General features: G+C 39.7%; 1 protein-coding gene across 6 annotated transcripts; it reads left to right on the forward strand.

The window, feature by feature from the left end:
* The first annotated feature begins 4145 nt into the window (after positions 1-4145).
* fosb (FBJ murine osteosarcoma viral oncogene homolog B) lies at positions 4146-14551 on the forward strand. Of its 6 annotated transcripts, none has more exons than XM_047390990.1 (6): positions 4146-4604; positions 4852-5039; positions 6321-6704; positions 7092-7199; positions 8280-8627; positions 8785-14551. In XM_047390990.1, exons 1-6 carry the CDS (start codon positions 4544-4546, stop codon positions 8848-8850), a joined length of 1155 nt encoding a protein of 384 aa, XP_047246946.1. In that variant the 5' UTR covers positions 4146-4543; the 3' UTR covers positions 8851-14551. The 6 variants fall into 6 exon arrangements, with proteins under 6 accessions (XP_047246946.1, XP_047246943.1, XP_047246947.1 ...); XM_047390991.1 differs by having other exon boundaries at positions 4149-4604; positions 10628-14551; XM_047390987.1 differs by having other exon boundaries at positions 4148-4604; positions 4882-5039; positions 8280-14551.
* The last annotated feature ends 849 nt before the right edge of the window (positions 14552-15400 follow it).

Genomic DNA, 15400 nt, shown 5'->3' on the forward strand with positions numbered 1-15400 from the left:
CAGAGGTTGTAAATAAACAAACTGTCACAAAAACAAAGCAGTCTGGAAGGAAGATTAGTCTCACATGCACCACATTACTCCAGAATGCAGCAGTGAGTCTTGGGGCCATAATGAGCCATATAGCATGTAAAAAGAGATCAGTTATGTTGATTTCTCATACAGGGCTATCTAAATAACAATTATTTCTGCAAATAAACTGAAGAAAGTACACCAGTCTCTACTTGCAATCCCTCTGGTACACTTAGGAGTTATATAGATGTTTTGATTTACAATCAAAACATCCCAGAGTTCATTTAAAACTGTGTAGATGCTAACTGTGTTCATTTACCTAAGATAAAAAGCATTAAACGGTAATGAGAAGAAATCTGATCATATGATTTACTAATTTAATTGGCTTGAATTGGATTCAACATAGTTTCATATGAATTAGACTTGTTTACTATGTGAAATGTCTTAAGGTTACTTTTTTTTTTTTTTTTTTTTGGTGCTGTATAAATAAACTTAACTAAATCGAACATAAAAAAAAAACATGCAATTTGTTAATACATTTTAAAACGTTTTTCAAATATTCAATCTGGTACTTTTACTAAAAGTTTATTTTTCCTGTGTTCGCTCTAATGTGTTCGTTAGGTGCATTTTACTATAGATAGTCAAATTCATGATACCTCAAAGCTTCAATTTACGTTTGCGTAAGGTTTACAAAACAAAACAGCCGCCAGCGGTTGTAACAAAAAAAAAAAAAAACACATTAGTTCTATGTAAGCGCCTCCCTGTATTATGGCAAGACATTACAAGATATAATCAAACCACTCTGACAGATTCCTTTTTCCCCCCTTTCATTTATTAGCAGTATCATTGCTCGTTTGGAAGCCACCCAGTTTAATTTGTTAATTAATAAATTATATATATATATATATATATATATATATATATGCTCAACCTTATTATTTAACTCCTCATGCTTGTTACTTGTTACTGATTAGATACTCTCTTTTGTCCCTCAGTGAGGAAATTCATACAGTTGCAGTGGCACTGTGATAGATCAATGTACAAGAGAAAAAAACAGACATTCTGTACATAAGTTCTGAAATGTTAATTAAGTAAAGACAAATTTGCTTTTGCATGGATTAACTGTGTGACAGTGTATCAAGTTAAGCAACATGTTTTACATTATATCCCAAACAAATATAAACAAAAGCATTGAAATCATTTAATAGTATTTATACTAAAAGAGCTGTGGAAAAACATACTGCCTAAAAAAAATTTCTAAATAATGATAAAAATGATTTTCAGCTTTGCTGAACCTGTTTGGTTAGTATATAATAATATAGCTTTCCATACTCCTCTGTTCTCAGAACAGAAAGAATCCGGAAGCCACATTGTGTGCTGCTGTCCGGAGCGTGTCGCCACGGAAACCGGTTGCTAGGTGGCATAACAAAAAAAGACCACATTTATACGCGCTTGCGTCAGAGGGAACGCCGTATCCATGGTGACGGAACGCCACACACACACACACCGTACATACAGTTCCTATCCCTTGTTTTAGCGAAATTAGCTTTTTAAAGGTTGCAATACTGACTTTTTTTTTAATGACGAAACGCATTTGAAGGGATACCTAATGTATTATGGAAGCGTGGCGTGTTCTATGATATATTATACAGTCAAAGGTAGCAGTTTCTTTAAGTTGTTGCTGTAATTCCAAGTCATCATCTGGTAAAATGCTGAATTTCAGGTCGTTTTACTCTCCGTGAGTGTGGGTTGCTCTCGTACGTACGTTATCACCCATTCACTTTAATAACTCCCAATCATGAACAACTTACATCGTCGGAGTTAGTCATCCCGGTTCAGCGGCGCACGGCTCCGTTAACGGCAGTCCGGGACACAGCGTCCTCCGTGAATCCTCGTCTCTGACGTGGTTGCAGCTCTGACTAACAACTTGTTATCCCCAACTCTTCCCTTTTTGCTCACGCCTGTTCACACATCAGCTGCAGCATGGAGCCCTTTCACAGCAGCATGTCCGCCCTCTGACACGTTGTCTGACATCACAACCATGAACGTAGGACTTGTAGTATTTTTGATGGTTTTTTTTTTTCATTCATTCATTCAGGAATTTTTTTCCCGCCTCGTCTTCCCGCGTTTAGCTTAGGGTGCAAGTCCCCCAAACATAAAATACAGCCTCCCACGTGGCACATTCCCGCTGATGTCCGAATGTAGGCTTCTCAATGAATCACTTTCTGTTTGGATTGCAGCGACAGGCTCAAATTTCGTCACTGCTGCCCACTGTCCAGTCAGTAGTTACACACGTTGATTTTACTCTAAGCAAAAAGGTTGTGAATGATGCTGATGTTCTGAGCAATGCCCAAGACAAGGTGTATAGTCCTGAGCAGAGCATTGAAAAAGGGCTTACAAGGCCCCTACTGCCCCTGAGGGGCATTGCTGTCCCTCAAGATTTGAGGTAAAGTAGGCGGTACCTACTTTACCAAAAAAAAACACAAGACATGACATAATAGTGTTTTCAATTTGTCTCTGAAATCAGGGCTCAGATCTGGAAATGACGTGACACCTGGAATGAGCATGTTCTAGCAGCAAGTCAGAAAACTGGCACATTTTGCTATTTCTTCTGCTGCTAATTACTACTAGCAACATAAGGACATTTTATAGATTCAAACACTAAAAGAACACATTCATAAATGGAGGTTGTACATTACCATGTGTGCCTCTGATTTAATGTAATTACAAGTACTAATGAATACTTTATAGCTGGAACGTACACTATGTTTTATGATGTATGGCAGTCACTTTTAATACAAAACCCGGGGGTTATCAATGAAGTATCCAGCAGGCCCCACCACTCTCAGTCCTTTTGCACTTTATTTTTGCTTGTAAGCCCTAGGATCTAAACTCACCCTAACCTTGACAACGAATCCTAACCCTGACCTCTTTCCCTAATCTTAACTTTAAAACCAAACTATATTCATATGGTGGTAATTTACTATTAAAGGCATCGGTGTGAACCGAAAGAAAACTTGCACAGGTTTTCCTTTCACAAAGTGTGAAAGAATTTGTGCATTGGAAATGGTTTCAGACTGCATGGTCCTAAAGTGGTGTTCAGAGTCTGCAGCTGTATGCCACTGGTCCAGCAAATGTTTTGTATTTCCGACTGGGAATTACTACCGAGAGCAAAGATAACGAACCAAGCCTTAAATGTATGCTACACACTACCTTCTTTTTTGTTGTTGTGTTTCAGTGACTGCATTTTACTCCCTCACACAATCCTGGCATAAACCCTACAACATTCTGGGTCATTTTTGAATGGATGGCATTTCTAGAACTAATGTGGTGTTTATAAAGTTTTTCTTTTGAGAAAAGACAATACAAAAGTCATTGAAATATTCTATTTTCACGTGGTCAACTTAAATTTCATGTCTACCTAACTAGCAATCTATTGTATTTTGCATGCATAAAAGACACTTGTATGGGTAGTGCACCAAAACTGTCTCTGGCTCATAGTCTCCTAGGCCAAAGCCCTGGTAGCAAAGCTTTGTTTTCATGTTGTCTCTCAAACTACAGGTAATCCATTCACTTCCTTAATCTGACTTCAGGTTTAGGGAGTGTTCCTGTACTGAGATGAATAGATGGCTTTCCTCTCTTTAGTCATGATGAGTCCTGAGGGTGTGCCCTAATAAACGTTTAAGCAGGATTTCCCTTGCAGGCTGACAGGATTCTGTCTTGGGGAACAACTATAGGCTGCCTGGGCGTAAATAAGTCATGGCGGCAATAACGTTTTGGTGTTTTCCAATATATTTGTATCTTTTGTGGCATGTGTGAAAGCCTATGTAGACTGGTAATAAACAAGCTTGCACCTTAGTCAGTAAAGATTGGGCCAATCTTGGGTTTATAATACATGATTGTAACTTTCTCCAAAACAGGAAAAAACATTTTAGGTATTATAATATGCATATCCATGACCTAATAATGTTCCTATCTCAGACGCATTTTTATGGTCCTAAATAGAAACTTTCCATATTTATCACCCTCGTTCGTCTTAAAATTTCCTCTCAGACATTGTCAGACGGTGAGAAATATTTTTTGCCTGTGATAATATAAAAAAAATATAGAAAAGAAAGTCTATTATTATCCGTCGGCGAGGTAAGCTTCTGGTCCATTCAGTGGGAGAGGGAATCCCTCAACTTCACCAAGGATACCAAACACAACATCTAGTCAAATATGGGCATGTACGTCAGCGGAACTCCGAGGCGGGACTTCGTAGCTAGAAAATGCCTTGCTTATACTCGCGGCTTCATTCATGAGTACAAGATCTACTACGCTGCACCGTGAAAAACCGGCCGGCGTCCACCACAGGCTTTCCGTTAAAGGACAGTACATGGATCTATAATCGCTTTTTTTTAATGAAGAGCGGATAAGTTAGAGCACAACAAGGATTTTACAAACAAACAAATCAACGTAAAGCAGAAGGAGTTCTTCAAAATTTTTAACTGGAGCGATTTCTCCGTCAACGCGGGGAGTTGGATTAAGTTTCTTCATGCAACTGTTTTGGAAAGAAACCAAGACCATCTCACCGGGAAACAACAAGAAGATTAACGGTAAGAGAAATAACATAGATGTAGGAAATGACTGCGTTAGAGTGCGGTCCAAATCAGCTGTCTGCTGCTGCACAACAGCTCTTTAAGGAGTTCTGAGAATTATCCCAATAGATATAAAAACGGAGACTTGTTTTAAAGAAAGATCATCAGGCTTAGGTTTTATTTAACTTCCCTGCCAGTAACATCAGATGTTTTCTCCCAACAGTACCCCTCCCTTAGTAACCTTCTTGCTGCCCTGACGCTGCAGGTGACACCGTGCGCTCTCTGGTTACCGCAGGTGCCGCCTTCTCTTTCAGTCCCTCCGGGGAGATGTACCAAGGGTTCCCCGGCGAACCCGACAGCGGATCCCGTGGAAGCCCGTCTCCGTCCATAGAGTCCCAGTACCTATCCTCCGTGGACTCCTTCGGGAGCCCGCCCACCACTAGTGCTCCGCAGGTAAATTCATGTTAAAACAGAATAAAGCTTGCTGTTTGTTAAGATGGGATGCAACAGATTTGATTTTAACATGGGCTATTATTATTAATATTATTACTATTATTATTGTCTGCATGAATCCTTGTATTTTTAATCCTGTCGTAATTTTTGTCAGTTGAGACAATAGTGGGACTTTAATACCATCGTATATTTAGAAATACTGCAATGGAAACCCGTTTTAGCCCACTGGTGTAATAACGTATAAGCCGGAATTTACTTCAAAAGCCTTATGTTGCTTGTGAGAAGCGTGGATTCAGGCTTAAGTTTCCCAGTGGTCTGTTGCTTGCGGCGGCGGAGCTGCAGCGTTCTCCGACTGCGTGCTCCGTCGACGGCACGCCGCGCCGCAGCGCTGGAACTCCCTACGTAAGCTCCGCTCTCTGCTCGCCGTGACGTAAATGCGTGTTCTATTTTGGAGCGATACGTCGCGTTGCCAAGGGGAAGACGAGGGGGTGTGACGAGGCAGGAGGAAGGAGGAGGGAGATGTTCAAAGAAAGGAACGGTTGGTCGGCGTCGGCAGCTCTCAGAGCCGCCTCTCCCAATGTCTTTAGACGCTTTTAGATGAATATTAACGGCAGTTGCAACTCCTCACGGCGCTAAAACAAACCGGAAAAAGGAGAAGTGACAAATCTGAACTTTCCATCTGCGTTTTGACACCCATATATAGTTCACTTTGTGCAACTTAAATAGAATAAACTGATCCATGTCCCAAACAAAACATGCTTTTTATCCCAGAACTGATTTATTGCAATCCGATTATCTTCATAATCAAACCTTGAGATTCTGTTTTCTAAACCAATTAAATTGAACACAGTACATTTATATAGCAGCAATTTACAGCAAATTTCAAATCAAGGCATTTCAGAGAAACGACTCACATCCAGTAGCAAACATACTTGATCCTTGTTATAATAAATTGCAGTCAAATCCAGTTTATAATGACAGCTGGTTAAGAGTTATCTATCTAAGGAACCCCGGCTGATGGTGGTTCACTTTGCAGCAATGCCTCTTCCTAAGCAGACATGTGGCGAGACTGGAAAGGAACAGCTTGTTTCCACATATTTTAACTATGCTCTTGCATTTTATTTTGACTCACTACTCTATTCTAAAGCTGTTGTAGGCTACATGCTTTTATTCGATAAGATTGCTGATGCATCTGTATCTCTTTTTTTGTTTTGTCTTTTTTAACTGGCCAGTATAGTTTCATGATAACTGAATTTTAAAATCTTCACATTTCTTTGTCAGGAGTGTGTGTCAGCAGGCACTGGCTTGAGCATTGTGGGCAGCGGGCCAGGGAGCATTGTCGGAAGTGAGATGCCCAGTTCATTTGTGCCCACCGTCACCGCCATAACTACCAGTCAGGACCTGCAGTGGATGGTGCAGCCGACCCTCATTTCCTCCCAGGCCTCTGGGCAAAGTAGCTCCACTGGCTCCGCAACCATGACCCAGCCGGTGTCACTGGTGGACCCCTACGACATGCCAGGGCCCAGCTACTCCTCGGGGTCCTGTTTCACCCCTCCCAGTTCAGAAACTCCAGTGCCGGCGCCGGGCCCCATCCGGCAGTCCAGGCCCCGCAGTCGCCGTGCACGAGACGAGTCTGTGAGTGACGATGGCCATGTTGGTGTGTTAGTAAGTCTGTGTGCTTGAGAAGATGTGTCTGTTGAGTGAACATAAACGGCTTACATGAGAACAAAAGACTTCTGATCCAGTCATTGTGCACTCTTGTTGACTTTGTGGGTTATGGTTAATGAATAGAAACCTATCCTGATGGCACTTTGTATAAACATACAGAAAAAGGGTTTTGTAAAACAAGAATCGAAACACTTTGATTTGTCAGCTGGGATTATAATTAGGTGTGCTTGGCGTTATCAATGCAATGTGTTCTTCAGTCAGATGATAAATGAGGTTAATGTGAAGGAAATTCGGTGTGCCCATTACAGGGAGTCCAATACTAATACTTATATTTTAAAGTATAAACAAAAACTTCTAGCCTCTAAATTTATTCTGTGATTACAGTTAACACCTGAGGAGGAGGAAAAGAGGCGCGTTCGCCGAGAGAGAAACAAGCTGGCTGCTGCCAAATGCAGAAACCGCAGACGGGAACTGACAGACAGACTGCAGTCGGTGAGTTCAGCCCTGTATTAGCAACCATGAGTGATGATGATAATTACACTGTTATTCTAAACTCCCCTTGCATTGTGAAGTATGTTAATAATGGTTTACAATGCTACATAGGGACTAGGATAATACTAACTTGTGTTTTAACGGTTACGGGAAAGAAATTATGCTTTAAAGAGGGACTATCGTACCTGCGGTGTTTATGGCCCAATTAGCAACTTATGTGTATGGCAGTTTGCATATTACCTACAAGGGAAGAGAGCGTTCCTGCTGGGAGAATATAATTCCAGGAAGACATTTTCACACACCAATCATGGGAATGAATGTGATTTCAATATTGCTCCTGCCCCCACACTAACTCCTTCAAGCACGATGGAATGAGACAAAGATTGGGCTATTTGGCAACAGTGACAAGAGGGTTGCTTGGAGGAGTCAGGTTGAGCCTTTCAAACAGTATATAAACTGTCAAGCACGAGGGTACTGGTGTATTTCAAAAATTCTTTATCATCACGTCAAATGAACAGCTTTAGGGTTACAACCTTGACACGGCTGGAAGTTCCAGCGGGAAAATGATCCCACACACATGTTAAAACTAACATCTAGTAATGGTTTTTATTAGTGGTCAGAAATCTAGCCTGACCAATTATTGTAAAAGGCTACAAAAAGTCTGTGCGTCCTCTGTAACTTGCAAAGAGAACTTTAATCAAATATTAGTGAGGTATGTCTAAGTATGATTTTGACCCTTTGTGGTTTACATAAAATCCACAGTAAATTTAAACTTGTAGACCCAACTCCAGCGTTTAAAAATTAATGGAAGTTGCTTGTTACTTCACCATTCCACCTTGGGAAATGAAGGATTCAAATGCATATCTGAAAACCCCAAATTATTATGGAAATAATATTGACGAGTGAATGAAAACCTCTAACTATCTAACTGGAGTTGTAGATCTTCTCACAGAGATATTTAAGTAGGTGTTGAATGTTGCTCACTTTTTGTGTTTCTTCTCATCCCCCCCTTCACCCACCTTTGTCCTGTTCTCTTCTGCCCTTCCCTTGTATTTTTCCAATCCCTGTAACTCAAAACAGGAGACTGACATACTCGAGGAGGAGAAGGCGGAGCTGGAGGCTGAGATCTCAGAGCTGCAGAAGGAGAAAGAGCGTCTGGAGTTTGTACTGGTGGCCCACCAGCCAAACTGCAAGATTTCATACCAGGAGCAGGCTCAACAGGCTTCAGCAGCACTCCCTCAACTGCAGTCCCAGCTCACTCCTCAGAGCATGCAACCTCCCATCTCCATTGTGGGTTTGACAGTGAATGAGGACTCTTTCTATCTCCCTCCTGCTTACACGGCCCACCCGACTCCCACACAGCCCCAGCCTCCGGTGCAGCAGCAGCAAGTCCAGCAGCAGCAGCCCCAAGCAGGGATGATGCAGGAGGTAGAGTTTTCTAGTTCTTTCTACGGCTCAGCTGAGCCAGCACCTGGTGGGCCATGCCTTATGGCCAGTGACAGTGGTGGTGGTGTTAACCATGACGATGCGGCCATTGGCAGTTACAACACCTCATACACATCTTCATTTGTGTTCACCTACCCAGAGGGAGCCTGCGGGGTCAGTGCCAACCAGCGGAACAGCAGTAGCGAGCAGTCATCTGATTCCCTGAACTCGCCCTCGCTGCTGGCGCTCTGACTGACAGACAGACACATGCATGCATAGATTTTCACTTGCATCCCATGCTCACTGGATGCAGAGGCTGACACGAGTGCACACACAGTACCAATCAGTCTCCCAGATTGAGGATAAACAATGTGCCTATCATTTGAACCTGATTGGGTGGCAGTTTACTTCACCAGAAATACATTCCTATCAAAACCCATAGAAAAAAAACACATGCGACCGAACCTTTACCATTGAGCTACAACAAAGAATACATTCTTGTTTTGTATTAGTCTAACATTTGTAACAGGGCATGATTAAAAAGTTAAACAAGTTTGTTACAAAAGTCTGCAGAGCCTTGGAAGAGTATTCAAACCCCTTTAACCTTTCCACATTTTGTCACATTAAACCACAAACCTTAATGTGTTTTTATTGGGATTTTATGTGACAGGACGTCGCCAATAATTGCTAAGTGCAAGGAAAAGGATTTGTGGTTTTCAACATTTCTTACAAATCAAGATATAAGAAGGGGTGTGCATTTATATTTAGCACCCCTGAGACAACCCATTGGTGGTGATGCTGTTGTATTTTAGGGTATGTCTCTGACAGCTTTATGCATGTAGATACTATAATTTTTGTCCAGTCTACGTTTCATAATAGCTTGAGCTCAGTCAGATGGACAGCTTCTGTAAGCTCTGGCTGGATGTTTAGAATTACTGACCCGAAGGTGAACCTCCACCCCAATCTCAAGGCGTTTTGCAGCCTCGGAGATGCTTTCCTTCAGGGTCTCTATGTATTTAGCCCCATCCATTTTTCTATCAACTCTGACTAGTTTCTGCCACCCTAAAGATAAACATCCCCACAGCATGATGCTGCCACCACCATGTTTTCTAGTTGGAGGTAGAGTTCAGAGTGTCAGATTTTACCACATGTTGGCCAAAAAGTTCAGTTTTGGTCTCATCTGAACTGAGAACCTGCGTTAATGCGTTTGCTGTGCCCTCTACATGGCTTATGGAAAACTGCCAAGGTGTCTTCTTATAGCTTTCTTTCAACAATTCAACAATCTTGCTATTGTTCTATAAAAGCCAGATTTCTGGGGGTCACAACTAATGGATATTCTGTAAACAGATTCTCCCACCTGAGCTGTGGATCTCTGCAACTCCCCCAGAGTTATCATGGGCCTCTTGGCTGCCTTTGGTTGTAAAGTGACAAAGTGTTAAAGGGTTAAAGCAGTACAAAAACTTTTGTAAGGGGCTGTGTTACCAATCTGAAGTGTTCTGAATTGAAGAATTGATTCACAATGAATTTCTTTATTAAAATACTCTCATTGAGTAAAATACATGTCAATGCTGCACCCCAACACGCACCAGTGCCCCTACCTTGTTCCCTCTGTCGGTTGTTCTTCTGCTAGTGCTCTTGCTTTCATTGTTTTCCATTATCTATTTTTTTCTTGTCTTCCCTTTTGTTGAATGTATTTGTGCAGATCTGAAATAAGGGACCAAGGACAATATGTTCGGGGTCTTTTCTTGTGAAAGACAGACCGCTCGCTCACCCGTAACCCTTCATCTGCTCTGCTGCTCTATATGCTTCTTCATTTGTTGCTTGGACTTGGCAAGTTGAGGATCTGAGTATCACAACCTTCTCTAAATCTTGTGCTTTCTGTAAAAAAAATAAAAGTAAAAAAATCCTTCCACCGTCTGCCTACCTGCCATGCGACCCATCTCTACCCATCTCTGTTTTTTTCTCCTATTCTGTCTCGTTTATTTCTCCCTCTCTCTTTGAAGTCTTCAACTACTGAGAGCCCGGAGAACCCCTCCAGCCCCTGGGACCTTGAGTGAAAAAGCCGGCGCAAATAACATTCCCCATTTTTGCACTCCTGTCTTTCAAGGATCTGGACGTCCAAACAGAAGAACCTCTCCTTGGAGCTCATTGCTTAGATTCCTGTACAATTTGGAACAGCAGCTATTTAACACGCACACGGATCCATAAAGGGCAACATGAAATGCCACTGTCTTCTGCTGAGCCATTTTTCATATTTTTCACACAATGAAGATTAGATACATCTGCTGTGCTGGAGTGTTAAAAGCAAATAGAAACTGAGGAACTGAGTGGAGGCAATGAGGACAGATGCTTACAGAGGGAATCTTGTCATCCGTTTTGGGTCTTAATACAATTAAGCAAAGAAAAAGAAAGACAAAAAAGAGAGGAAAACACTTCTGTGGAGATTTGACCTCAGAAAAAACAGCTTCACATCACAGAACCTTAACGCCCAGGGTCGACACGCAGATACTCTCACCGGCGCTTTCAAGTCTCTGAAATCCGAGGTTTCGCTGCAGCAGCTCAGAGTTTTATCAGATGTGAACCAATGCCTTCATACAGAGGAGGGACTTTAATTATCTTTTTGTTATTTTTAAAAGGTCTTTTAGACAACCTCTAAATATTGGGCTCGGTGGTCTCTGCTTCCTGCCCCCATTCTCTCTGTGCAGAGTTGAGGTTTTGAGGGGGGAGAGGAGGCGTTTATTGTGAGTGGGTCCACTCTGAAGCACCTGGCCCATTTATTTCTTTCTTTATTGAGGTTGAAAAAGTGACCCGGAAGACCGGGAAATGAAAAAAAAAGCAAATGGAGAAAGAGAACACATGGGCGGATGTTGTGGAGTGTCTTTCGCTTGTGAATTTGTAAATTTTTTTCCCTGTATTGCTTGAGTGAAAACTGTTATATATTTCAATGTTTGTTTATGTGACTCATTGTTCTTGCTTTCTCTTGTACTGTTGCCATATTTTTTTTTATTATTTTTTATTTTCCATTTTGTTCAGTTTATTCGGGAGATTTCCTCATAACTGTTACTATTACTGTTGCATTGTAAGTATTTTTTTTTATTTTATTATATTTTTATTTGGCAACATTGGAGGCAAAATATGTGCACTACACAAAAGAAAAAAAAATCAAATTATACATCTATATACATTTAAATGGTAACATGTATAGGTATACGTGTTATGTACCATGATTGTATTGTATGAATGTCTGCCGATATAAATGGGATATTTTTGTCGATGAAGAACAAGGTAAAAGTACAAAAAATAGTATTTGAAATACATATTTTTATAAAGAAACAAAAAATATATTGAATTTAAAGTACTCCCCTGTCCCAGAAAATGAAGCACGATGTCACTGTTGATATGTATTTATGTTTTACAAACAATGTAAAAGCACTATCCAATTTACATTTATTGTATGGTAATAACAATGATGTTGAAAGGTTGTGATTTATGTTTGTGAGGCCTGTCCCAAAGCTACTGACCCCTTAATGCCACCAGCGAGTGAATGTCAACAGATATATTTGTAAACTGGTTCATTTAAAGGTCAAAGTTTCCACACAAAGTATGCATATCTGTCCTGCATAATCTCTTAAACGTATTAGTAGAAATGTTTGTTTGAAGGAAAGCATTTAGTCGCACTTGTTCTTAAAAAAAAGGTTTGAAAAAATGTGATTGTGTTTGCTAAAAAAAAGAGGCTTTATTTTCATCTAATAAACCTGCTTATTGAAAAACAATGGCAAGATTAAAGGGTTTCTGCAAAGTCCTAAAAGGTCATTAAAAATCCTAAGTTTAATATTTATTGTTTAGGCCTTAAAAAGTCTTAAATATACACAGTTTTTTTTTCAGACTAGGTCTTAAATTACATTTAGTTTTGCCTTAAATTTGTATGTTTATTCATTTGTTGCTTCTTTTATGCTGGCAACATTCCTTTCTTCTATTAATTGTTGTTATAAAACTACAAATCCCATAATCCATGGAAGCAGTAGGACTTGTTGAAAGAAATTTATTATTCACTCATTCAGCTTTCCCTGCTTCTGAAAGTGAATTATTGTAAGTTTAGGCAAAGAAATTCAAAATGTTCTAGTTAGGTTAGCCACTATATAAACAGAGATTTCAATATGGCTAAAATCTATTGTCAGCTCCCGTTATAACGTTTGCTATATAGACTAGTTAGGAGGGGATAAAATCACACCACTCACATACCAGAGCCAAAGAAACTCTTAATATAAGTTTATAAAGTTAGATTTGTCTTGTTTAAGCTATCAACTAAGTAGAGTTAATAAAATAAAAACAATTATTACATTATTTTTCAGAATCAATTCAGATCCTACATTTGGATCAGCATTGTCTTAAAAATGTCTTAAAATGTCATACATTTTGCTGAAACTTGCAGAAACCCTAAACAACTAACATGAATGTTTGCTCCAACTTGGCTTTCGGTGGCCAGAAAAGGGGAAGACCTCATGGTTTTTTTTTTTTCTCTCATCTTGACTAAGGACTCTGGAAAAAACCTGGAGATGCCTTTTGTTGACTTCCCCCTAAAAATGCAAATGTGATGAAATGTACTGGTGTCAGAGTAAGCATCAAACATATTCAATAGTTCTCATGTACATAGGTTTTTCGTGGTGCTACTTATGCTATACGAGGCAGATCAGAAAACATTTAGTGGTGGAAATGCTGCCATTGCTTGAAGTGAATGGGAAACCCTGCTAGTCTAATGTTTTTATTTAGACCGGAAACCAGTACTGGGAATTTGCTTTAAAAGAGAACAAGTTCTAAGAGCCAATAGTTTCTTATCAACTGCCTGCTTCATCTTTAAGTGTGATAAACTGCTCTCTGAAGGTGCTTCACCTCAGCTATGCCCCCGCCCAGTCACCACACGTGATTTCATCTGTCTGAGTTTGTTTTAAATATCTGTAAGTTTACAGTGGAAAATTGCTTTGCCAGCCGATTGGAAATGCTGATGTTATAGAAGGAAAACAGAGTTTATAGGCAGCTGAATAAACCTGAGACAGAGAACCCGCCTGCATCTATATGTACTGTAATGCTACAACTGCATTAATTGAAAAAGAGCTTTCCTATTTTTCTATGATGAGTTGAATGTTGCTATGTGTTTCTATTTTTCCACAGTTCTCCGTACGCCGCTCGCATTATCCCTGGTATGAAATGCAATACTTACAGTCTGAACATAATGTAGCATAACCTGCAGTAATTAGACTGACTGCTACTATGTGTCAAGTGTGATGATGTATTGCTTTACCTATCAACTTTTGTTACAGTATTAAATATGAATAAGTTAATAAATATTCAAAGTTACATTTATTTTGAGACAATCTTGGTGAAAAAGAAAAAACTTGGAGATATGTATATATTTTTGCATTTATTGATGATGAATGGAGGGGAGAAACACTCCAACATGTGGGAAAGCTTTTGTTAGAGTCTGTTTTTACTATTTCTATTTCTTTTTTAGGAGCAAAGGTTTACCATTTAGTGCTTTCTGAACATATAGAAATAAAAGCAAATGTGAAATATTTTTGAAATTATGGCCAGAGAAGATGAAATTAAACATGTTATTTGAGGTGCATGGATAAAAGTATATCGGGGTTCAGGAGCGCACTCCAAATTGATTTGTTTGTTACTCCTGAAGCAGACCAGAAATATGTGACATATTTACAGTGTTTCCCTACCTGCTCCAGCCCTCTGACCCTCTGTGTGCAGACTTTAGCCTCTGGTCCTGTTTACCGGTCTGAAAAGTTTACATCATAAGGTTTTTCCTCTCTTCTTGATTGTAAAAGCTGCGGGAGCTTTAACTTTTACTGATGTTTTCACCACATACCATTTAAAATTTGTTAAGAAAAACATAAATAAAGGTCATATTATAAAGTGAATTTCTCTTGATGTTATACACTTTTTATTAATTTATTTATTTTGCACTGTCATTAAATTAACCAGTTCTTGTTAGCTCTGATGTTTTAAATGGCATATTCAATATTTTCATTCAAGATCGGAAAAAAAGCTTTAAAAAATCTTGTATTTTAGCGGCATAATTTCACACAGCAAACAAATCTAGCCTTTAATTTGAGCACATGTATTCACAGCTTCTATTAAATAAACGAGACTGATGGTTTTTTCCTTATAATGTTACTTTTTTAAGTTGATTGGAGTCTTGTTTTTTTTTTTTTTATTATTTTATTTTATTTAATAATAGATGATGTTCTGTGCCCCTGGGGCATATATGATAGAGCGGTCTCTTCCTCTTAGACACTCTTCAAAATTGGAAAGAGAAGAGAACATGCCATTCAAGAAAGGCAGATGCGTTTATCTTCACAAGAGAGAAGAACTACTCCCTTACACTTGCACATATTGTCCAAGCAAGAATTTAAAAGACCAATTTTTGTAACTGTAACTGTGAGTGGGAAGGTAAAGGAGGTTAAAGAAAAATACAACTGGTTGTGCGAGAGGCATGCAAGTTAAAAAGCCTTTTCCATCCTACCATAACAAATGTAAATGTGGGGAGTTTGCTGGGACTTTAACTAGAACTGATATGCATCAGGATGTTTCACTGTTGGCATATCACAGAACGCATGGCTGTGTGGATCTTTTACTTCCACACAAACTGTTTTCCAGATTTATGAAACCTTTAGAAAGGTGACCCATGGTAGAAATTAACCGTACCACTCCTCAGCTGTCCATCCTAGTACTTCCTAGCAAAATAATGGTCTCTCCCCAGTGGACTT

Source organism: Girardinichthys multiradiatus, chromosome 18 (assembly GCF_021462225.1).
Source record: "Girardinichthys multiradiatus isolate DD_20200921_A chromosome 18, DD_fGirMul_XY1, whole genome shotgun sequence".
Classification (NCBI taxonomy): domain Eukaryota; kingdom Metazoa; phylum Chordata; class Actinopteri; order Cyprinodontiformes; family Goodeidae; genus Girardinichthys; species Girardinichthys multiradiatus.